At 51.1% G+C, this 23,430-nt stretch overlaps 1 protein-coding gene and 1 long non-coding RNA gene across 2 annotated transcripts; one reads left to right on the forward strand and one right to left on the reverse strand.

The window, feature by feature from the left end:
* The first annotated feature begins 615 nt into the window (after nt 1-615).
* LOC308571884 (uncharacterized protein) lies at nt 616-9,804 on the forward strand. Its single transcript, XM_081167500.1, has 4 exons — nt 616-769; nt 4,803-5,814; nt 7,078-7,279; nt 8,511-9,804. The coding sequence occupies exons 2-4, from the start codon at nt 4,990-4,992 to the stop codon at nt 9,158-9,160; spliced, it is 1,677 nt and encodes a 558-aa protein (XP_081023626.1). The 5' UTR covers nt 616-769; nt 4,803-4,989; the 3' UTR covers nt 9,161-9,804.
* Nucleotides 9,805-11,352: 1,548 nt separating this feature from the next.
* Nucleotides 11,353-23,196, reverse strand: LOC308571903. Its single transcript, XR_014001606.1, has 3 exons — nt 23,083-23,196; nt 11,561-11,690; nt 11,353-11,461 (listed from the first exon to the last, which is right to left on the reverse strand). It is a non-coding gene; the product is annotated as an uncharacterized lncRNA (long non-coding RNA).
* Between the last annotated feature and the right edge of the window lie 234 nt (nt 23,197-23,430).

A 23,430-nucleotide genomic window follows, 5' to 3' on the forward strand; every position in this document is an offset into this window, starting at 1 on the left:
CTCTTCTCCCTGGCTGAAGCAACACTATTCGCTATAAAACGACCCTACTCGCCAGCTTCGTTTTTGAAGCAGTTTCGCAAGAGGCAGGCGCTCGTTCCCTTCCTCAAAGGAAAGGTGCTCTGCACATGCCTAGAAGCAATGCAGCGCAAGATGCAGCAACAGCAGCAAAAAGTCGGCGACCCCTATTTCGGTATGCTTTTTTTGTATTATTATTATTATTATTATTATTATTATTATTATTATTATTATTATTATTATTATTATTATTATTATTATTATTATTAAAGTCAAGAAATCGAACTGGAAGAAAGGCGCGTCTGCTGCGCCCTCCTCGACCCGGCTGCGCGCAATCCCGGCCGCGGCGCCTGCAGCGCGGAGCAATCGTGGCAAAGGCGGCCCTGCCCGGCCTGCCTCCCTCCCTCCCTCGCCGGCCCGCCCTCGCTGCCGCTTTGGGCGAGGGGCTGTCCCAAGCCGGCTTCCCCTTCCTTTCGGCGGTGACTGACAGAGATCGCAGCCAGTGCCCGCCCTGCGGAGGGGGGACTAACCCCAGCCTCTCCGGCGCAGCCCGGGAACCAACCTGGCGGCCACCTCCAGGGCAGGGCGAAGCGAGGCGAGCGGGGCTGGCGCGGCGCGGCGCGCGGGCAGGGCAAGGCAGGGCCGGGCAGCGCGCGATGGGCGCCGCGGGACTCGAGGCGGAGACGCCGCCGCCGCCTCCGGAGCCCTGAGAGAGAGCGAGAGCGAGCGCCGCGCGGGAGGCGCCCCGGCCCAGGTAGCGGAGCCGGGCCCGGGGCGCGCCAAGACGCGCGCAGCCGGCGAGCGGAGCGCGGGGCGGGGGACGGAACAAAGGGCGGAGCTGGAGCCGGGACTCCTGGGTCCCTTCGGGGAGGAGGGGGTCTTGCAGGAAGCGGGAGCCGGGATTCCCTTTCGCAGGTCCCGGGGCTTTAGCGGCACCAGGACGCCTGGGTCCTCCCGAGGGAAGGAGGAGGAGGAGGCTCCGGTACTCGCCCGGGTCCCGTTAGTTCTCGCATTTGGGGTTGGGCTCCACCAGGCTTCCTAAGATCGGGGTGTTGTGGGGGGCGGGCGGGCGGGCGGGAAGGTGGAGGTAGGACTCCTGGGTTCTTTTCAGAGGCCGGAGCCACGACTTCTGGGAGCGGGACCGGCTATAGTTCTCGCAGATTAGGAGCAGGACTGCTGGGTTTCCTTAGGAAAGGAGATGCGAGGCTGGGCTCCTCGGTGCTCTTAGAGGGCAAGGGAAAGAACCTGCGCCCTCCGCCCAAGATGTTGTGGGGCTCCAGCTCCCATCAGCCCCAGCCAAAATGGCCTGTGGTCAAAGGGGATGGGCGTCCCGGTCCCAGCAACCTCTGGAGGCCCTGCCGATTCTCCATCCCTGCCTTAGGGAGACAGAGCGTGGAAGAAGAGAAGCAGCACTCTTCTAGAAAGGAAGAGATAAAACTTCTTAGAATTAGGGCTGGGAGCCAGGACTCTTGGATTTATTTGCAGGGAAATGTAAGTGGGAATCTGATGTGCCAGGGCCAGGACTTCTTGGTCCTCAGGAGACTTTTTCCTGGAAGAGCCACGGGAGAATCCTGAGAGTCAGAATTCCTTGGGATCTCAGGGAGAGTGAGTTTTATAGGCTCAAGCTAGCCTCCTAAGCGGGTCTCCCACATGCTTGGCGAAATGGGATGGCAACAAAGAAAGGCGAGGGGATGAGAGTCAAGGAGCACAGCTCCATTGTGACATTTTTTTGAGGGGGGGGGGGTAGAATTCGCTCCATCATCCCATCCAGTGATAGGATTATGTGTGGGTGGCAGGGAATATTGGAGTGGGTGCTTAGTCCAAAGGACTGCCCTATACGTTAGCACTATGGCATATGTTGTGTGTGACATACAGCTATGCATTGGTCCATACGCGCTTGTGAACTCTTACAAGGGACTTTGTGGTGTGTCCATTGGGGGTGGGGGTGGATCTCCCTGACACACCCTGGCTGTGTGTTTAAGCATGACCAGAATTGCTTCTTGCCTGTGGACTGAATCAGTTCATTCTTGGTGCATGGTGAGAAGTCCGTTCTCCCACATTCCCTCCCATAGCACTATAGCTCAAGGTTCAGCTGATGAAATAGATTGGCAGGAGATTCCAGACAGACCCGCCACAAAAAAGTACTTTACTTGAGGCACACACTTAACATATGTATTTTGCTGCTTCTTGCTTAGATGTCTTTAAAAAGAGATTAGGAAAAGAAAAAACGAATGGAGCATAGGCCCAGTTCATTGTAAGCTAAATGAGAGCACTGTGTTCAGATTCTGCTTGTGGGCTTCCCAAAGGCATCTGTCAGGCCAGTGTGAAAGCAGGAGGCTGGACTAGATGGGGCATCAACCTGATCCAACAGGGCTTTTCTTCCATTCTTACGACACAATAGGAAGCAAGATGGGCCTTTGGTCTTATGCAGCAGGGCCTTTTCTGTGTTCTGCAAACATCCCAAGTGGTTTCTTGGAGCAGCTGGGAAGCAGCGCATTACTTGGGAGGTGTGGCCCAGATGTGTGCATAACCCAAGTGCTTCACATGCACCGCAGCATCCTCTGAAACCTTGCAAGGGATTCTGGTGCATAATTCCCAGACTTCCCATGGTCTTAGTGGACAAACCTTGTCAAAGAATCCCTAAGAATTGGTATCAGGCAGCTCACAGGGGTTTGGTGCTCTGAATGGGCACATTTGAGTCGTGCCACATGGAGTTATCCAATTGAAGTGATTGGAATTAGATGCAGGAACCCTAGAATTATGGAGTTAGAGGGTCCCTGAGAGGCCAGCTAGTCCAAACCCCCTGCTTAGTGCAGAATCCGCAGTGAAGGAGAGCTCACTTTCTCCCTAGGGACCTCTTCCCAGAACCAAGCATCTCTCGCTGTTAGGATTTGTCTCTCCTCCTTTTTAGCTGCTTCTTTGCAATTTCCACCTATTGGTTCTAGTCCTGCCCCCTGGGGTGACAGGACTGGCAAAAGGATGCCTGATTAACTTCTGTCATTCATCTTCATGGGAAGATGTGACGACTGCTGGCTTTCCATTGGCTTGTGGACCCTTAAAAATCTTAGGAGGCTGCCTTAGACCAGGTTAGACTAGTTGCTAATCTAACGCAGGACTGGCTACTCCAACTGGCAGCAGCTCTCCAGGGCAGAAAGAAGTATTCCCACCCCCCACCAACCAGCTATTCACTGATCATTTTCCTTAAAAAAAAAACCCCAAACCCCCACTATGCTAGGAATTGAACTTGAGACCTTTCTACTCTGAACTACCATGCCGCCCTTAGGTCAGGCAAGGTCTGCCTAGCCCAGTACTCTTACTCCCAAGTAGCAGTGGTCTTGGGCAGAGACCATTAGCATATCCTACTTCACTGGAGATCCTGAGGATTGAACCTGGGACATTCTGCAGACAAAGCACATGAGCTGAGGCTCCTCCCACCTGGCCAGGCACTTTCAGAATGCTGAACTAAAGGGACCTTTGGTCTGGCCCAGGAAGGCAATTCACGTGCTCTTTATCTTTTTAAATAAAGTGTCACTATATTATTCTCTCTGGCTCAGAGGCTCTGCAGGTGACCTGTCAGCCGCGAGAGAGCAAGTAATTGGGCAGAAATGTGCGTTCCGGGGCACGGTTACGCCTGGAACATTTTAAAACAGTAGTGCTTTGATCCTCAGAGGCAAAGTACTGCATTATCCTGCCCTATCACTAGTTTTTGCTTTGCTCTAGCTTTGAGGAGAGAACTACCACTTGCCCCGTGCTCCTAAGAAGGGTGCTCTCGTTCAGTGCGGAAAAAATGATAGCAAGAAATTCCTTCCGCTCCCCACGTGAAGATAAAACTCAGGTTTTCTCAAAAGAAATTGATTGGCAGCAGATACTGGAAGGATAAAATGAAGCACTTTTTCGTGCAGTGGGTGCTTCATCTACAGCAGGGGTTCCCAAACTCTGGTCTGTGGCATGGCTGTGGATTTGTGGCCAGAAATGGGAGGCAGTGCAGTGAGTCATTGCCTTAAATATTTCCAAGCTGTATTTTTATTGCTTCTTGCGTTTCTTACATTGTATTACAAGTTGAGTTCTGTGGAATTTGGGTTGCATTGCAATAAAATAGGTCTGAAATAAAAGAAGCAATAGAAACAGTTTTTAAAAATCGTAGAGCGTCTAGCACAGTGCATTACAATTGCTACAGCCAGCAGAAAAATCATTCAATGATCTGCCGTCCGAGACTTGCAAGTGGTCCAGGGCTGGGGGGTGAGTTTGGGAATTGATGGCGTATGGTCTTCCCTGCCACAAGATGGGAGTGATGGCCACCAACCAGGGTGGCTTTAAAAGAGGATTAGATACATTTCTGGAGGAAGGGAGGTTCTACCAATGCTTACTGTTCTGTCTATATTTTATCTCCAGGCTGTGAATGCTGATGCTTTGGGGGCAGAAAGAATGGCACAGAGTGACTAGAATCCTGAAAAGCAGCACTCAGAACTGCAGCATTTTGCTGCAGGCCCAATTTTCGTTATTATAATTTATTATTTATTAAATTTATATGCTGCCTTCATCCGAAGATCTCAGGTTGGTTTGCAAGATAAAAATACAGGAGAGAAGCACAAAATAAATAGGTAAAACAAAACGATAACTCCCTCTCCCACAAACACATAGAAACATTTAAAAGGACATAGGCACTAATTGAATTCCAAACTCCTACTGACCCAACACAACGGGCGCAGACAGTTCTCGGCCGCTTTGGGGTTGATCCCGTTCCTTACGAGCCTAATTCTCAGTGGTGTTTTGGCTTTATGTTTCAGGAAGGAGTCCTTTTGCTGCCGCATCATCACTTTGCCGGCGTTAAGGTAACATTTGCTAGCTGTCGGCCCTTATCACCCTTGTCCGGCTCCCGGAGACGTGTGGATTGTCTGAACAGCCTCTTGACTGGCCTAGTCGGCACCGGCCAGGGGATTCCTCCTTTTTGCTGAGGGGAAGGTTGGAGGGAAAATGGCCGCCACACAGGAAGTGCCTCCTCCGGCGCTGGGCCTCCATTTTTTGTACCCATTAGAAGACACGCTGCCACCGCGGGTGAAGATGGAGGAGCCTGGGCCGCCGTGCCCCGAAGCAGGGTGGGAATGGGACGCCGCAGGGAAGGCTCCCCTCGTCGTCCAGGCCGGCACCATTAGCGATTTACTGAGGTGGGCGACCCCTCCTCAGGTGAGAAGCGACCCCATCCCACAGCTGTGGGAGGTTCAGTGCCAGGAGATGGTGCAGACCCCCGTGGCAGTGCCACCCCCACCGCCTGCCTGGGGGAACCTCCAGCTCCCCGAGCTGGCGCCCGTGGACGACATCGAGGCCTACCTGTCGTCTTTCGAGAGGGCGGCCGAAACCTGCCAGTGGCCGAGGGGAGAGTGGGTGACCCGCCTCATGCCGGCTCTCAGCGGGAAAGGCCAACCGCCCCACAACGGCCTGGACGCCAGGAGCAGCCGGGGAGACCACAGGAAGTCAAAGTCCTCCAGCCTGCGAGGGGAGGCCGGGCCCAGCGTGGAGATGCAGCGCCAGCGCTTCCGGCAGTTCCGCTACCAGGACTCGGAAGGCCCTCGGGAGGCTTGCCGGAGGCTGAGGGAGCTCTGTCGCCGCTGGCTGAAGCCCGAGAGCCGCACTAAGGAGCAGATCCTGGAGCTGCTGATCCTGGAGCAGTTCCTGACCATCTTGCCCCAGGAGATCCAGAACTGGGTGTGGGAGCGAGGCCCAGAGACGTGTGCCCAGGCGGTGGCACTAGTGGAAGGCTACCAGATGGGACGGCGAGAGGCAGGCATGTGGGAGCAACAGGTGAGGACGCTTTACATCATGGTGACAGAGAGGTTTTATTTTGTGGACCACCCTGAGGTCCTTCAATGAAGGGTGGTATAATAATAATAATAATTAATAATAAGGGAGCCTCCAGCCACAGTCCCTATAGCATCCTAGTTTCCCCAACAACACCGCCAGAGGTTTTCTCAAGAATCCAGCAAGACGTTTCTGTATAAAACCCTTAACCAAGTGGTCAGTAAAAAAGGTAACGGGACCCCTGACCATTAGGTCCAGTCGTGGACGACTCTGGGGTTGCGGCACTCATCTCGCTTTATTAGCCAAGGGAGCCGGCGTACAGCTTCCGGGTCATGTGGCCAGCATGACTAAGCCGCTTCTGGCGAACCAGAGCTGCGCACGGAAACACCGTTTACCTTCCCGCCAGAGTGGTACCTATTTATCTACTTGGATTTGAACCGCCGACCTTCTGATCGGCAAGTCCTAGGCTCTGTGGTTTAACCCACAGCGCCACCCGCGTCCCAAGTGTTCAGTACTTCACATAAATAAAGAGAGACAAGTCCCTGCCCCAAGGGGTGTACAGTCTAAAACAGTGGCTCTCAACCTTTTTTTGGCCATGCCCCACCTAAGCATCTCTAAAATCCCTGTGACATATAATTCTTATTATTCAAAAAGTGAACTCCTATTCATGTGGAGGAAGCCTAAAAGGCCATTAACTGTTAATAACTCATTCTCAAATTGCCCCCTTTAAAAATCAAATTGCCCCCTGTGGTGCATGTGCCCAATGTTGGGAACTGCAGGTTTAAAAGAACCATTGGCCCTACGTATGTTGCTGGAGCTACAACTCCCATCTGCCCCAGGAAGCATTAACAGTGGCCAGGAATTGTGGGAGATGGGCAACATCTGGAGGGCAGGAGGTGATGCACACCTGGTCTAAAATATTTGAAGGATAACAAGGGAAGACAATTGAGAAGGGGAATGTGCAGGCTGGTGTTCGCTTGCTCTCAGAAGGGTATTGTAGAGCTGGAAAGGTACAGAAAAGGCCAACCTAAATGAGCAGAGGACTGAAGCATTTTCCTTGCGAGAAAAAGCTAAATAAAGCAAAAGGAGAGAGAGCTGTGCCCCTACGACAACTCCCACCAGTGTCCAAGAGTCAGGAGTGATGGGAGCTGGTCTAGCGATAGCTGGAGGGTCATGGTTTCTTCCTTCCTGTGCTTTAAAGGTGACGGGGGGGCTTGAAGGAGGCTGTTTCCTTCCTAATGGCATGCTGTTGTCCCTCATGGCCAGGTTACAGTACGGGTGAAAGTTGAGCAGGTAAGCCCGCAAGAGATGATTCTGCCCGGAGCGCCCTGGGAACCTCCTGCCCCACTGCTGCCCCATCTCGACTGCTTATCCTCGACAGAAGTAACACTAAACCAGCCTCCCCTCATCCCTGCTCTCAAGATGCCCTGCATCCCCAAACAGGAGCCCCGAGGACTTCAGGAAACAGGTAAGAAATACAAGAGGAGCCCCTGGTTTTAATGGAGGAGGCTTTGGGTCCAATGGGAGGTTCTGGGGATGTTTTCCTATGCCTAGAGACTGAAGGTTGCTGGACCCAGCCCTGTGGGCTTGTTTCAGTTTTTACTTGCCTTTCTCGTAAAACACAGTCCAACTTGGTGCCCTCCAGATGTTTTGGACTGTGGCTCTCATCAGCACCAGAAAGCAGCTGGCCATGCAGGCAACCCACCTATAGTCTGGCTCATACACATGCAGAGTCTGCATTAGCGATGGGGAAACTTTTTTAGCCTGAGTGCCACCTTACCTTCTGGACAACCTGTTGAGGGCTGCATGCCAGTGATGGTTGAAGCCAGTGGCCAAATTGGGCAGAGCAATAATCAGGGGAAATGGGTATAAATAAATGAATAATATTAATAATATTTTTTTACCTTTGTGCAGTAACCTGGTTTGTGTACACACGCACCTCACACCATCCTCCCATCTAGCCTAGGAAGAGGCCTTAGCAGAGGTCAAGGACACACGCTAGCCAGCCCAAAATCACTCAGGGAAGGGTGCAAAGCAGGAGCAGAAGAGGGTGTGACTAGGGAGAGTGATCTGCAGTACAGGGTGGGAAAAACCTGTGGCCCTGTGGGTGTGGCTGGACTCCCACTTCCCCTCACCCCTCACCATTGGCCATGCTGCCTGAGGCTGATGGGAGTTTGAGTCCAAGGAAGTCAGGGGGGTGGGGCCCACAGGTTCTCCATCCCTGCCCAAGAGCACCCCAGACACGAAGGCGGCTTTGCTGTTTGAATAGCTTTTACGTTCCTCCGAAGGCTTAGCCTGCTTCCCTGCGGTTTCCATTCATTTGGCACTGCAGACAAGATGCACCCATTTCTTCGCACAGTGATTTAATTTCCAGAGCCCAGATGAGGGAGGGTGAATCCTGAAGAACAGCCATGCTAGTAGCTCTGCACAAAGAGCATTTCAGCTTGACGTCCCTGAAATGCGAAAAGCGAGAGGCGAAGCAGGGGCAGCGATTTATTTGTGTCTCAAGACAGATGCCAACAATAACAGCGACATTTATGGGGACCAGGAAATAGGAACAGTCCCTGGTAAAGAGGGACAGTAAGAGTGCTAGCATTTTGCTTTCACAATGCCAGAGACAGGTTGCCAGCCTGGCTCTGTAGGCGGCAGACAGCGTGCTGGCAAAGTGTGACAATGCCCTTCTCTTTTTCTTATCCCAGCAGGTGCCCTGATGGTAAACGGGAGCCGAGAGGAGAACCCTCTGCAAGGAGGTGCCATGGAAGTGGAGCCTCCCAGAGCGTTTCCGTCCGGGAATTCCCAGGAGAATGTTGCGGCTGAAAACCGTGGGGGCGAGAGAGCCAGCCAGCCTCGCGAAGAGAGGTGCGGTGAAACAGGAGAGAATCCGGCTGCACGCCCCGTCCCCAGCGGAGCCTCCCACCCGGCAGGAAGGCCCCTCCACCGGTGCTCAGAATGCGGGAAAACGTTCAGCCGCAACTCGCACCTGCTCACCCACCAGAGGATCCACACGGGAGAAAAGCCCCACCAGTGCCCCCAGTGCGGCAAGTGCTTCGGCCACACCTCCCAGCTGACCCGGCACCAGAGGACCCACGCCTCGGAAAGACCCTTCCGCTGCGCCCAGTGCAGCCGGAGCTTTTACCAGAGCTCGGAGCTGACCAGGCATCGAGCGTCCCACGCCAGGGAACGCCCTTACGGGTGCAGCCAGTGCGGCAAGAAGTTCCGCTGGAGCTCCGACCTCATCCGCCACCAGATCACCCACACGGGAGAGAGACCGTACAAATGCCCCGAGTGCGGGAAGAAGTTCGGGCAGAACTCGCACCTCGTTCGGCATCGGAGAACCCACACGACTTAGCGGAAGATCTTTCCCCGACGGAAGGAAACCCGAATTGCCCTGCGCCAAGAGTTCGCCGGGGGCCAAAGCGTGGACCGTGCTCACCGCCAAGTTTGGTGCTGTTGTGGGCCAGATGACTGGTGTCCCTTCAGCTTGATGTCTGCAGATCATTATCTGTCAGGGATGGCTTAGTTAGAATGAATTCTATTTACGTGCAAAGCAGGAGGGACAGTGTGGCTGGTTTCCGGTTCCCATTTTGTGTCTCGCCAGAAGCTCCACAGCACAACCAGACTGAGCGGTCCAAGAAGATGCCCAGTCTTGCTTGGCTTGGCTTCTTGAACCGATAACATTGTGGTGGCACCAGCTGAATGTCTCCTCTCTCTCTCTCTCTCTCTCTCTCTCTCTCTCTTTTTTATAGGAAAGGCGATAGATCTTCTAGTCCTCTAGACAGGTTTATTGTTACATAACACAGCCTGTATTTCCGTATGCCAAGATCATACCTTTATAGCAAAACAAAAGCAATGTATTTTTTAGAGAAGACGGTCCATTCTGTATTTGGGGAAGCGGGGAATCTTCAGAACAGTGGAGATCCCTCTTGGGGAAGCTGCTCTGGTACTTTGTTTTTTTCTGGGTGGTGGTGGAAATTACAGCTTTGATAAACAGGAGAGTTGTCAACACAGGGTTTCACTGGTACGGGAGTACACAAAGAGGAGGTGACAGTGACGGCACTGAGAATCTGGGTGTCTGGACGTTCTGGTAACAGGAGCTCTCCCTTGCCTCAAATGCTTGGGACTGGCAGCTGGCATTCAAAGGGCCCCACAGGCTTTCCATCTGGCCCTCAGCGTTGCCCCCCTGTCCCAGAGAAACGCCATCCCTTCTTACTTGCACACCTTGCCCTTTCCTCCAATGTAGCAAAGGGCTCTTCATGTTCTGTGCAACAGAGGATTTTCCAAAGCTATTAACTTGCTTGACTCATTTGTGAACTCCCTTGTGTGAGTCGAAACACATGCAAAATTGGAGTATGAGCAGGTGACGTGCGTAAGGAAAGCATCCCTGCCCAGGCCTCTGCTTGCTGTTCACACTCTGGAGTTACAGAAAGGGTTAAAGAGCCTTTTTTTCTGGTGAGGATGAGCCAGTGGGATGAGGCCAATGCTGCCAGCCCTTCAGTCCTTTCTTAGCATCGCCCTGTTGAAAATGAGGGATTGTGAGTACGAAGGGCCACAAGAGGGAGAAAAGGGGAGACTCCAAAAATCTCTTCCCAAAACCTCTTGAGTTACTACCATCTTCAGAATACCACAAAGCCCACTCAGAAAGCCCACAATTCCCATTCATGATTCTAGTATAGTGTCTTCCAAACGTGGGTCTCCAGCTGTTTTTGGACTACAGTTCCCATCATCCCTGACCACTGGTCCTGCTTGCTAGGGATGATGGGAGTTGTGGTTCATCCGCAGAAGGAGACCCAAGTTTGGGAAACACTGTTCTAGTCCACATGCTATCCACTCTACATGATAAGCAAGGCTTGGGACAATATGATACTTTTAAAAATTCTCCTATGGCCTCCTTGCTTCTCTCCTCTTCCAGCCAACATCCAGCTAGTCAGTGATTGTTCCGCTGTTCCCTCATTTATGCAAACCCCTCCACACCCAAATATATGCAAATATGTTTTGATTTGCAAAAACCATGCTGGGCCCAGGCTTCATTTTCTCTTAATGCAGAATTTTTGAGTCCTCCCCTTTTAAAAAACAAAATATATGTGTCCTAAGGAGACTCGGGGAGAGCAGTCAGAGCTAAAAGCAGGTTTATTGGGGGCAGGGGGGGACGAGGTCGAGGCTGCCACGTCCAGGCGGCACTTCTGCGGAGGGCGCCGGCTGCTTCTCTGGCCTAGTGGTACAGTGGTGCCCCGCAAGACGAATGCCTCGCAAGACGGAAAACTCGCTAGACGAAAGAGTTTTCCGTTTCGGAGGTGCTTCGCAAAACGAATTTCCTATGGGCTTGCTTCGCAAGACGACAATGTCTTGCGAGTTCCTGCTGGTTTTTTCCCCTCCCCCCCTTTTTCTAATCCGCTAAGCCGCTTATCAGCTGATCCGATCAGCAGATAAGCCGCTAATAGCGCTAATCCGCTAATCCTTCAATGGGCTTGCTTCGCAAGACGAAAAAACCGCTAGACAAAGAGAATCACAGAATGGATTCTTTCCGTCTTGCGAGGCACCACTGTACTTGGAGGTCAGCATGACGGGGCGGCTGTCGATGGAGACGCTGGCGCTGTTATCTGGGAGCCCGGACGTTGACGTCCATTACCACCTGGATGTCTGGGATCGGAAGCTGCGGGAGAAGCGAAGGCAGGAGCATTAGACGGAGAGGATGGAGCGGCGCGAAGGGGCGAAGGAGGGACCCACGTGACAGGGAGGGAGAGAGACTCACCCTGGAGTTGATGGGCTCCCCGAGCAGGTTGTGGACGATCCCGCTGCTCAGGTAGCCGAGGGCGCGGGTGATGATCTCCACGCTGAGGTGGCAGAATCCCCTGAAGACGTGCTCCCTGAAGGGGCCGGTGCTACGGGAGGAGGGGGAGAAGAAGGTCAGCTTGCGGGAAACGAGAGTAAAGAGGAGAAGGGCCGGGCCATGGGCTCGCCACCGGGAGAGGGTCCCTGCCCGACGGGGCCGGCTTACCTGGGAACAGCCTGGGCGCCCATGTCTGCAGAACGCGACGGGATCTCGGCCCAAACGGGCTGTTAAGCTCACCATTTCATACTTGGCTGCAAGAGACTGCAAGATGCGTGTTGTTGGTGGGTGCAGGTCTGTGCCTCCTCAGGCAGGCAGAGACCCACAAATTTGAGCCAGCCTTGGTAGCCAGCCAGAATTTGCACTTGCCACTCGCTTTAGTTCTCGTAATGGGGGAGAAATGTCACGCTGAGCTCTGGAGGCTTTTCCAGACCTAATAAATACCAGAGGGACAAGCCGCCGCCCCCCTTCTCTCAAGCTCCAAATCCATGTGTGTGTTGAGGGAACTTCCTCAATGCTCTTCCAAGAGGCTCCACATGAGGGCCAGAAAGATCTCCTGCCCTTCTCTGAGCTAAGGAGAAGGCAGAATAATCTCCCCGGTTTCGGGCTGAGTTTTAGGCCTAGGATGAGATCTGTCACTGTTACCCACGTAATTCCAAGGCGCTGAGTGCAAGAAAGTCTGAAGTGCAAGACGGTCGGAGGACTCTGTCCTGTACCTGAGTGGGGATTTCACCAGATTACAAAAAATGGTGTCACCTGTGGAGGTTGTATACTCATACACATAAAAACCCTCTACAATTCCTTCACTCCTTAGCACAGGTGTAAACCAGCATAGCAGCAAGTACTAACCGTGGGAGTGAAAATGAGGCTCCACTCAAATTATGAGGGAATAGATACAGGCTTAGTGAAATCCACAAGCCCTTCCCATATAAGTCAAATTATGCCCCTATGCTCCCCATAGCCGTTTAAGAACAGTAGCTAAGGGAGTGCTCACAAAAAGAAAGGGCGACTGGCCCACTCTGCCTCCAGTTTAATACAAGCACTGGCTCTGCTCCTACCAACATCTGCCAGTCCTTTATCAAGACCTAAGTTCCACCTCTTAGTCACTGTTTGTTGATAACCCAGTTTTGTAATAATTCTTTGTAGCTTTGTTTTATTTTAACATTTCTTCAGTCCTGGCTACTTGGAGACTGATAGCCACCAGCAAAGTCTTAGCCATGGAAGAAGGGAGATTTCCTCCCACAAAGTCCTAACACCAAAGAGCAGAAAAGAAGTATCATCCAGTACCATGTTTGTTTCTTGGGATAAGGTTGCCCTTGTTCCTCGTCTAGCTATTTGATTATGATTCTGTTATTCTATGATCTGAGCAGGAGTGAGGAGCTAGCAGCCTGCAGGCCAGATCTGTCCCACCCCCACAAGCCTTTCCTACTAGAAACTCAATATTGGGGCTGGCCCAGTTGGACAGTTTCCTTTAAAAAAACAAAGTTGGATTTTATTTTGATTTGTATAGATGAATTTGAAGAAATTAAACATCTCACATTTTTGTTTCTCTCACTGAGCTTTGTTACCTTTTTGCAAGTTTCATGAAGGCGTGCCTTTTAAAAACTCAGCAGCGAGGATAGACGGGTGAATATTTTATTGGAAGGATGCCTTTAAAAAGGGGTGTTGTTCCTCTTTTAACAGTGCTTTTTTGTTACTGGATGGGAGGCTATTCCTTGGTGAGAGTTACCCCTCTCACTCACTCTTGTTAGCAGGGTTGTGCAAATTAAAATTCAGCAATAACTGAACAAAACCTGAAAGTTTTGCTGGTCAAGGAGCTGGAATGAAGGACATCCTCAAGATTGGAAATATCTTCTAAAGAAACCCTGGGCATTGAGGCCACTCTACTGTTATATTGGGGTTTACATTCAACTAGTATAAAATTTGTACACCATTGTACACAAATAGCTGTACACTGGTAGTTATTCACATGTGACAGTCAACAAGTGTACAGTTTGTGTAGCCACGTATACAACAGTTGAGCTTTACAAAGTGGGGTGTTGAAAATGGAGTTTGCCTATGAGCCCACCCACATTCACCCCAAAATATCTGACTATGACTTGATTTGAAAAGGAGGTGATTCTTTAGCGGGGTGCTTGGCAGACACGGCCACCATCTCATTGTCTGGAAATTTCTGTAGCCTGTCCCAAACCCTCACCACCTTTTTGCAGCCCCAGGGTATCAAGAGCCTTGAGAGAGGACTGAAAAGGCCCAGCCAACTAGTATTATTCATCCAATTTTGATGCTACCCTTCATCTGAAGGCCACAGCACAGTTTGCAACTGCAGCCTGTCTTACGAAGAATGGCATTGTGGAGGGCTTTTCACAAGATAACTCCCCTTCATCACCATCAGGTATGATGGGGTGGGGGGTACGAGACACTTTGGATAGTCGGGGGGCATGGCCTTAGGACCCCTGGATCACTGACATCAGCAGCTGCCAGACCCTCCAATTGTCTAGGGACAACCCCAGACTTACAGAAGCCATCACAGTTTCCGATTTGATTCTGGAATGTCCCATTTTTTTCCTAGGACTTTCGTGCCCCATCCCTGTTCTGAAACTTCTGTCCGTCCACTTCATTCAAAGGCTCTCAGTTCAAGTACTGTGGTACCTCGGGTTACATACGCTTCAGGTTACATATGCTTCAGGTTACAGACTCCACTAACCCAGAAATAGTACCTCGGGTTAAGAACTTTGCTTCAGGATGAAAACACAAAATGTGCAGCAGCAGCAGGAGGCCCCATTAGCTAAAGTGGTGCTTCAGGTTAAGAACAGTTTCAGGTTAAGAACAGACCTCCAGAACGAATTAAGTTCTTAACCCGAGGTACCACTGTATTACAACCTGTCATTTATAGCACAATCTGCTTATTGCCTCAGTCCCAGGATGCTTGTTCTTCAGGCAGGAACTGTAAAAGCAGCAGCAGACATAAATGCCGTGAGGAGACCCCTCACAGAGCTACAATTCCCACAATTCCTTGGGAAGTGGGATTGCTTGTTAGCGCTCTTGGTATTGTAGCTCTGGGGGGGGGGATGGGGGGTCCCAACAACTCTCAAGGCCCCACTGCCGTTCCCAGGATTATTTGGGGGAAACCATGGCTGTTCCACGCCTGTTTCAAATGTCTGCAACCGGACTGGCGAAGCTGGAGTTGGTTCAGATTCCTGCATTGCAGGGGCTTGGACTAGATGACTCTGAGTGTCCCTCCCAACTCTACAATTCTGTGATTTCCCGGCACCCCAGTTCAGCCTAAGGAGACTCCAGGAGAGCAGTGAGAGCTAAAAGCAGGTTTATTTAGGGTGGGGGTGGGGGGGGAGGGACGTGGTCGAGGCTGCCACGTCCAGGCGGCACTTCTGCGGAGGGCGCCGGTTGGTTCTTTGGCCTAGCGGTATATGGAGAGCAGCACGTTGACGATGCGGCAGCTGTCGATGGAGCCGCTGGCGCCCAGACCGTTGGCGTCCATTGCCTCCGGGACGTATTGGCCTGGCAGCTGCGGGAGGGACGAAGGCGGGGAGCGTTAGACGCAGAGGACGGAGCTGCGCGAAGGGGCGAAGGAGGGACCCAGGTGACGGGGAGGGAGAGAGACTCACCCTGGAGTTGACGAGGTCCGCGAGCAGGTTCTGGGCGGGCAGGGGGCTCGGGTTGTCGAGGGCGCCGCCGAATGAGTTCACTTTGATGCTGCAGAATAACTTGGAGAGGTACTCCCCCAAGGTGACGATTCTAGGGGAGGAGGGGGAGAAGAAGGTCAGCTTGCGGGAAACGAGAGTAAAGAGGAGAAGGGCCGGGCCATGGGCTCGCCATCGGGAGAGGGTCCCTGCCCGACGGGGCGGGCTTACCTGGGCACAGTCCGGGCGCTGATGTCTGCGGAACGGGACGGGATCTCGGCCCAAACGGGCTGCACGTGGCTCTGGTTCACTCCGCTCAGCGCCATCCTTGCACTTCAACCTCTTCGGTGCCGTCGGAGACCGAGGAGCCCTTTTTATGCCGTGCATCGCTGCATTCATGCAGCACTTTCCCATAAATAGGTTTATGGGAATAAACAGAGGAGGAGAAGACTCCAAACAATAACTTGGAACATCAAAAGAAAGAATAACACTTGCCCAATCTGTAGCCTAGTGTAATTGGTAAGGTTAAATATGTGGGAGACCCAGACAGGATTATTAGGAATATATTTATAGGGTACAGAACTGGTAGTCACTTCCAAACTGGACCATTTCCCCTGGAATCCTAACTGAATGATGCACACATATCAACAACGTAAATATTCTTCCTTATTTCAGGATTGGTGGGAAATGGTCCAATTTGGAACTGGGCCCCAGTTCAGGAGCCTTGAAATGTATTTCTAAACATGCAGCTTGGTTCTCCCATATATTTAACTTCACCAATTAGACTGGGCTGAACTACAGATTGGGTAAGTGTTAGGTTCTTTCTTTTGGCCTTGCAAGTTGTTTTGAGTCTGTTCCTATGTTTGTTCCCATAAACTTATTATGTCTTGCATGAACACTTCAGTCATATTTGCATATTTTTCAGTAGGCTGAACTAGATTCTCAGCTCCACCTGCAATATGTTACATTTTGGGGAGTTTGGCAGTGTGGGTTTGAATCAGATGCCCTTCCTTGTTCAATATTTGGTGCTGGGTCCAGCAAGCGGTGGGACAAGATTCTTTGGGTGGATCTCTAGGAAAAGAAACAGCAGTCCAGCACCAACAGGAAGCTCCTAAAGAGAAATTGCTCAGTTTTCCATGTGACAGCTCTTATGATGTTTGAAGGTGCTTATAATTTATAAGAGGGACGTGGGTGGCGCTGTGGGTTAAACCATGGAGCCTAGGACTTGCCTATCAGAAGGTCGGCGGTTTGAATACCCGTGATGGGGTGAGCTCCCGTTGCTTGGTCCCTGCTCCTGGTAACCTAGCAGTTCAAAAGCATGTCAAAGTGCAAGTAGATAAATAGGTAAAGCTCTGGCGGGAAGGTACAATTGCTCCCTCGGGCAATAAAGCGAGATGAGTGCCGCAACCCAAGAGTCGGTCATGACTGGACCTAATGGTCAGGGGTCCCTGTAGCTTTACCTTTATAATTTATAAGTTAAACTTCCCCAAATCCTTCAACCGTTCCCCATCAGGCTTGGTTTACACGGGACACTTGTTCCATTGAATTGCACTTGCCATGTTACTGCCCATTCACTCATTTCGGAGGGTCCTTTTGGTGACCCCTTCTTCTTTTCACCCCCCCCAACAATGTACTATCATACTCAACTTGGCCACCTCACTGCTCTTCCCTGACGCTGGACTGTTGATGAACAATTTAAAAAGAAAGAAACCTCCTCTTTTCCCTCCCCGATCCTTGTGCCTCCCAGTTCCCCTCACCCCTCACTATTGGCCATGCTGCCTGAGGCTCATGGGAGTTTGAGTCCAAGGAAGTCAGGGGGGTGGGGCCCACAGGTTCTCCATCCCTGCCCTACAGCACCCCAGACACGCAGGCCGCTTCATTGTTTGAATAGCTTTTACGTTCCTCTGAAGGCTTAGCCCGCTTCCCTGCGGTTTCCATTCATTTGGCACTGCAGACAAGATGCACCCATTTCTGCGTGTGGTGATTTAATTTATAGAGCCCAGATGAGGGAGGGTGAATTCCGAAGAACAGCCATGCTAGTAACTCTGCACAAAGAGCATTTCAGTTTGACGTCCCTGAAATGCGAAAAGCGAGAGGCAAACTTGAGGCAGTGATTAATAATAATAATAATAATAATAATAATAATAATAATAATAATAATAATTTATTTGGACTCCGCCCATCTGGCTGGTTTTCCCCAGCCACTCTGGGCAGCTTCCACAGAGACCAAAGATACACTAAAATGTCACACATTAAACACTTCCCTGAACAGGGCTGCCTTAAGATGTCTTCTGAATGTCAGGTAGTTATTAATATCGCTTTGACATCTGATGGGAGGGCGCTCCACAGGGCGGGTGCCACTACTGAGAAGGCCCTCTGCCTGTTCCCTGTAGCTTTGCTTATCGCAATGAGGGAACCGCCAGAAGGCCCTCAGCGCTAGACCTCAGCGTCCGGGCAGAACGATGGGGGTGGAGACGCTCCTTCAGGTTTACTGGGCCGAGGCCGTTTATTTGTGTCTCGAGACAAACAGATGCCAACAATAACAGCGACATTTATGGGGACCAGGAAATAGGAACAGTCCCTAATAAAGAGGGACAGTAAGAGTGCTTGCATTTTGCTTTCACGATGCCAGCCTGGCTCTGTAGGTGGCAGACAGCGTGCTGGCAAAGCGCGGCAATGCCCTTCTCTTTTTCTTATCCCAGCAGTTGCCCTGATAGTAAACGGGAGCCGAGAGGCCTCTGCTTGCTGTTCACACTCTGGAGTTACAGAAGGGGTTAAAGAGCCCTTTGCTGGTGAGGATGAGCCGGTGGGGTGGGATGAGGCTAATTCTGCGAGCCTTTCAATTCTTTCTTAGCATCGCCCTGTTGAACATGAGGGACTGTGAGTAGGAAGGGCCACAAGAGGGGAGAAAGGGGAAACTCCCAAAACCTCTTGAGTTACTGCCATCTTCAGAGTGCTGCAAAGCCCACAATTCCCATTCATGATTCTAGTATAGTGTCTTCCAAACCTGGGTCTCCAGCTGTTTTTGGACTACAGTTCCCATCACTCATGACCTCTGGTCCTGCTTGCTAGGGATGATGGGAGTTGTGGTTCATCCGGAGGAGGAGACGCAAATTTGGTAAACACTGTTCTAGTCCACCTGCTGTCTGCTCTACATGATAGGCAAGGCTTGGAACAGTATAATGCTTTTTTTTAATTCTTCTGTGCCCTCCTTGCTTTTCTCTTTTTCCAGCCAACATCCAGCAAGCCAGTGAGTGCTCCGCTCTTCCCTCATTTATGCAATTTATGCAAACCCCTCCACACCCAAATATATGCAAATATGTTTGGATTTGCACAAACCATACTGGGCCCAGGCTTCATTTTCTCTTCATGCAGAATTTTTGAGTCCTCCCCTTTTAAAAAACAAAATATATGCAGCTCACAGATATCTCAGAAGCCAGCTTTTACCAGAGAGCAGCTGCCTCGTGGACCTGCTAGACTGTGCAGTCTCTCAGGGCAGCTGTGAAGCAGAGAGATCTTATCTGAAGATTTTAACAGTGGGTAGCAGGCTCACCAAGTCCTAGACTAGTCAGGTAGTGAAGAGGGGAGTGTTCTGCTGGTATAAACATCATCAGAGTTGTACCGATGGGTCAGAAGGGAGGAATCTAGAACACATAGGGCGGTGGTCAACTAACCCCTTCTTGTAGGAGACCCACTGAAGTTAAGGAACCCAAGTTAACCATGTCTATTAGATTAAATGGGTCTGTTTGGAGTAGGATTTGTGTTGAATCCCACCCCTAGTATCAGCCATGTAGGACCTTATTAGGTCGTTCTGACAGTCATCATAAGCACCAAAGCGAAGTCCAGGAATTGTAAGTAACTCTGCTTGGAAACTTCTTATACTACTTGGATCTCCAAACACTTTACATATACTCCTAATTTTATACCAGCAGAGTTTGGGCAAGTATTGACGAGGAATAATTGGGGGGTTACTGCAGTGTCTGACAGTTTGTTAGCCCAGATGAAGTTGGTTGGAGGTTGATATCTGGAAAGGGGGCCAGTACCAACCAGCCAGGGGAAAACAGTAGACAGGCACTCTTGACTTCAGGAGGGTGGTTTTGTATGTGTGTGTGTGCAAAAGCCACAATTTTGGAGCTGGTTTTCAGAATTTTTGGAGTAAAACTAGAATGCCTGGAGTCAAAGCGTGATTTCCCACTTCATGAACACATTTGAACTTGTCACACACACACACCGCAACAAGCCAGACTGTTAAGCTCACCATTTCATACTTGGCTGCAAGAGACTGCAAGATGCGTGTTGTTGGTGGGTGCAGGTCTGTGCCTCCTGATAGGCAAGCAGAGACCCACAAATTTGAGCCAGCCTTGGTAGCTAGCCAGAATTTGCACTTGCCACTTGCTTTACTTCTCGTAATGGGGGAGAAATGTCACGCTGAGCTCTGGAGGCTTTTTCAGACCTAATAAATACCAGAGGGACAAGACTTCTCTCAAGCTCCAAATCCATGTGTGTGTTGAGGGAACTTCCTCAATGCTCTTCCAAGAGGCTCCACATGAGGGCCAGAAAGATCTCCTGCCCTTCTCTGAGCTAAGGAGAAGGCAGAATAATCTCCCAGGTTTCGGGCTGAGTTTTGGGCCTAGGATGAGATCTGTCACTGTTACCCACGTAATTCCAAGGCGCTGAGTGCAAGAAAGTCTGAAGTGCAAGACGGTCAGAGGACTCTGTCCTTTAACATTTCTTCAGTCCTGGCTACTTGGAGACTGATAGCCACCAGCAAAGTCTCTGCCATGGCAGAAGGGAGATTTCCTCCCACAAAGTCCTAACACTAAAGAGCAGAAAAGCAGTATCATCCAGTAACATGTTTGTTCCTTAGGGATAAGATTGCCCTTGTTCTTCGTCTAGCTATTTGATTATGATTCTGTTATTCTATGATCTGAGCAGGAGTGAGGAGCTAGCAGCCTGCAGGCCAGATCTGTCCCACCCCCACAAGCCTTCCCTACTAGAAACTGAATATTGGGGCTCGCACAGTTGAAGAGTTTCCTTTAAAAAAAAAAGTTGGATTTTATTTTAATTTGATTAGATTAATTTGAAGAAATTAAACATCTCACATTTTTGTTTCTCTCACTGGGTCCCCCCCCCTTTTTACAAGTTTCATGGCATGCTCCCTTAAAAACATGCCTTTTAAAAACTCAGCAGCGAGGATAGATGGGTGAATATTTTATTGGAAGGATGCCTTTAAAAAGGAATGCCATTCCTCTTTTAACGGTGCTTTTTTGTTACTGGATGGGAGGCTATTCCTTGGTGAGAGTTACCCTCTCACTCACTCTTGTTAGCAGGGTTGTGCAAAATAAATTCAGCAATAACTGAACAAAACCTGAAAGCTTTGCTGGTCAAGGAGCTGGAATGAAGGTCATCCTCAAGATTGGAAATATCTTCTAAAGAAGCCGTGGGCATTGAGGCCACTCTACTGTTATATTGGGGTTTACCTTCAACTAGTATAAATTTGCACACAAGTGTATACAAATACTTGAGTTCAACACTGGTAGTTATTCACATGTAACAGTCAACAAGTGTACAGTTTGTGTAGCCACGTATACAACAGTTGAGCTTTACAAAGTGTGGGGTGTTGAAAATGGAGTTTGCCTATGAGCCCACCCACATTCACCCCAAAATATCTGACTATGACTTGATTTGAAAAGGAGGTGATTCTTTAGCGGGGTGCTTGGCAGACACGGCCACCATCGCATTGTCTGGAAATTTCTGTAGCCTGTCCCAAACCCTCACCACCTTTTTGCAGCCCAGGGGTATCAAGAGCCTTGAGAGAGGACTGAAAAGGCCCAGCCAACTAGTATTATTCATCCAATTTTGATGCTACCCTTTATCTGAAGGCCACAGCACAGTTTGCAACTGCAGCCTGTCTTACGAAGAGTGGCATTGTGGAGGGCTTTTCACAAGATAACTCCCCTTCATCACCATCAGGTATGATGGGGTGGGGGTACGAGACACTTTGGATAGTCGGGGGGGGGCATGGTGTTAGGACATCTGGATCACTGACATCAGCAGCTGCCAGACCCTCCAATTGTCTAGGGACAACCCCAGACTTACAGAAGCCATCACAGTTTCCGATTTGATTCTGGAATGTCCCCTTTTTTTCCTAGGACTTTCGTGCCCCATCCCTGTTCTGAAACTTCTGTCCGTCCACTTCATTCATAGGCTCTCAGTTCAGGGACGTGGACTTATAAAAAATATTGGGGGGGGCGGGGCGGGAAAGCTCATGAATAATAAATAAGCTCATGAATATGCAAATAATGTGGCGCCGCCTCCTCGTGAGCGAATAGGGGAGAGCGTGCTGCGCCTATTAATCAGCTCCGGAGCGGAAATTGGGTGGAGCTTTTGCTCGGGAGGGAGGGCAGGAGGCATGCAGCCCGACCCTGTGCATTTTGGGCTGGGGGAGGGGCGGCGATGGCGCTCTGCTGGAGGGGCGCCGGAGATTATTGGGGGGGCTGAGCCCCCCAAACGAATTTTTGAGGGGGCTCGGGCCCCCTCAAGCCCCATGGAGTCGGCGCCTATGTCTCAGTTCCAGTACTGTGGTACCTCAGGTTACATACGCTTCAGGTTACATATGCTTCACGTTACAGACTCCACTAACCCAGAAATAGTACCTCGGGTTAAGAACTTTGCTTCAGGATGAGAACACAAAATGTGCAGCAGCAGCAGGAGGCCCCATTAGCTAAAGTGGTGCTTCAGGTTAAGAACAGTTTCAGGTTAAGATCAGACCTCCAGAACGAATTACGTTCTTAACCCGAGGTACCACTGTATTACAACCTGTCATTTATAGCACAATCTGCTTATTGCCTCAGTCCCAAGATGCTTGTTCTTCAGGCAGGAACTGTAAAAGCAGCAGCAGACATAAATGCCCCGAGGAGACCCCTCACAGAGCTACCATTCCCACAGTTCCTTGGGAAGTGGGGTTGCTTGTTAGCGCTCTTGGTATTGTAGCTCTGGGAGGGGGATAGGGGGGTCCCAACAATTCTCCAGGCCCCACTGCCGTTCCCAGGATTATTTGGGGGAAGCCATGGCTGTTCCACGCCTGTTTCAAATGTCTGCAGCCAGACTGGCGAAGTTGGAGTTGGTTCAGATTCCTGCATTGCAGGGGCTTGGACTAGATGACTCTGAGTGTCCCTCCCAACTCTACAATTCTGTGATTTCCCGGCACCCCTTTTCAGCCTAAGGAGAGTCGGCGAGAGCAGTGAGAGCTAAAAGCAGGTTTATTGAGGGCGGTGGTGGGGGGGGAGGGACGTGGTCGAGGCTGCCACGTCCAGGCGGCACTTCTGCGGAGGGCGCCGGCTGCTTCTCTGTCCTAGCGGTATTAGAGCACCGCTCTGACGATGAGCGCAGCCTGGCTGAAGATGTCCATTTCCTCCTGGGTGTCTTGGTCCGGCACCTGCGGGAGAGGCGAAGGCGGGGAGCATTAAAGAGGACGGAGCGGCGCGAAGGGGCGAAGGAGGGACCCACGTCTGGAGCCCCCGCCCGACTGGGAGGGAGAGAGACTCACCCTGGAGTTGACGGGGTCCGCGAGCAGGTTCTGGGCGGGCAGGGGGCTCGGGTTGCTGCGGTCGCCCTCGCCTTCCTCCAGGATGCGGCGGTAGACGGACTTGTAGATTATCGTTATCAGCTGCGTCCTAATGGGGACGCGGCTACGGGAGGAGGGGGAGAAGAAGGTCAGCTTGCGGGAAACGAGAGTGAAGAGGAGAAGGGCCGGCCATGGCCTCGCCCCCGGGAGAGGGTCCCTGCCCGACGGGGCGGGCTTACCTGGGCACAGCCTGGGCGCCGATGTCTGCGAAACGGGACGGGATCTCGGCCCAAACGGGCTGCACGTGGCTCTGGTTCACTCCGCTCAGCGCCATCCTTGCACTTCAACCTCTTCGGTGCCGTCGGAGACAGAGGAGCCCTTTTTATGCCGTGCATCGCTGCATTCATGCACGACATTCACATAAATAGGTTTATGGGAATAAACAGAGGAGAAGAAGACTCCAAACAATAACTTGGAACATCAAAAGAAAGAATAACACTTGACCAATCTGTAGTGTAACTGGTATGGTTAAAAATGTGGGAGACCCAGAAAGGATTAATAGGAATATATTTATAGGGTTCAGAACT

Source organism: Podarcis bocagei (genome assembly GCF_964188305.1).
Source record: "Podarcis bocagei genome assembly, chromosome: 13".
Taxonomy (NCBI): domain Eukaryota; kingdom Metazoa; phylum Chordata; class Lepidosauria; order Squamata; family Lacertidae; genus Podarcis; species Podarcis bocagei.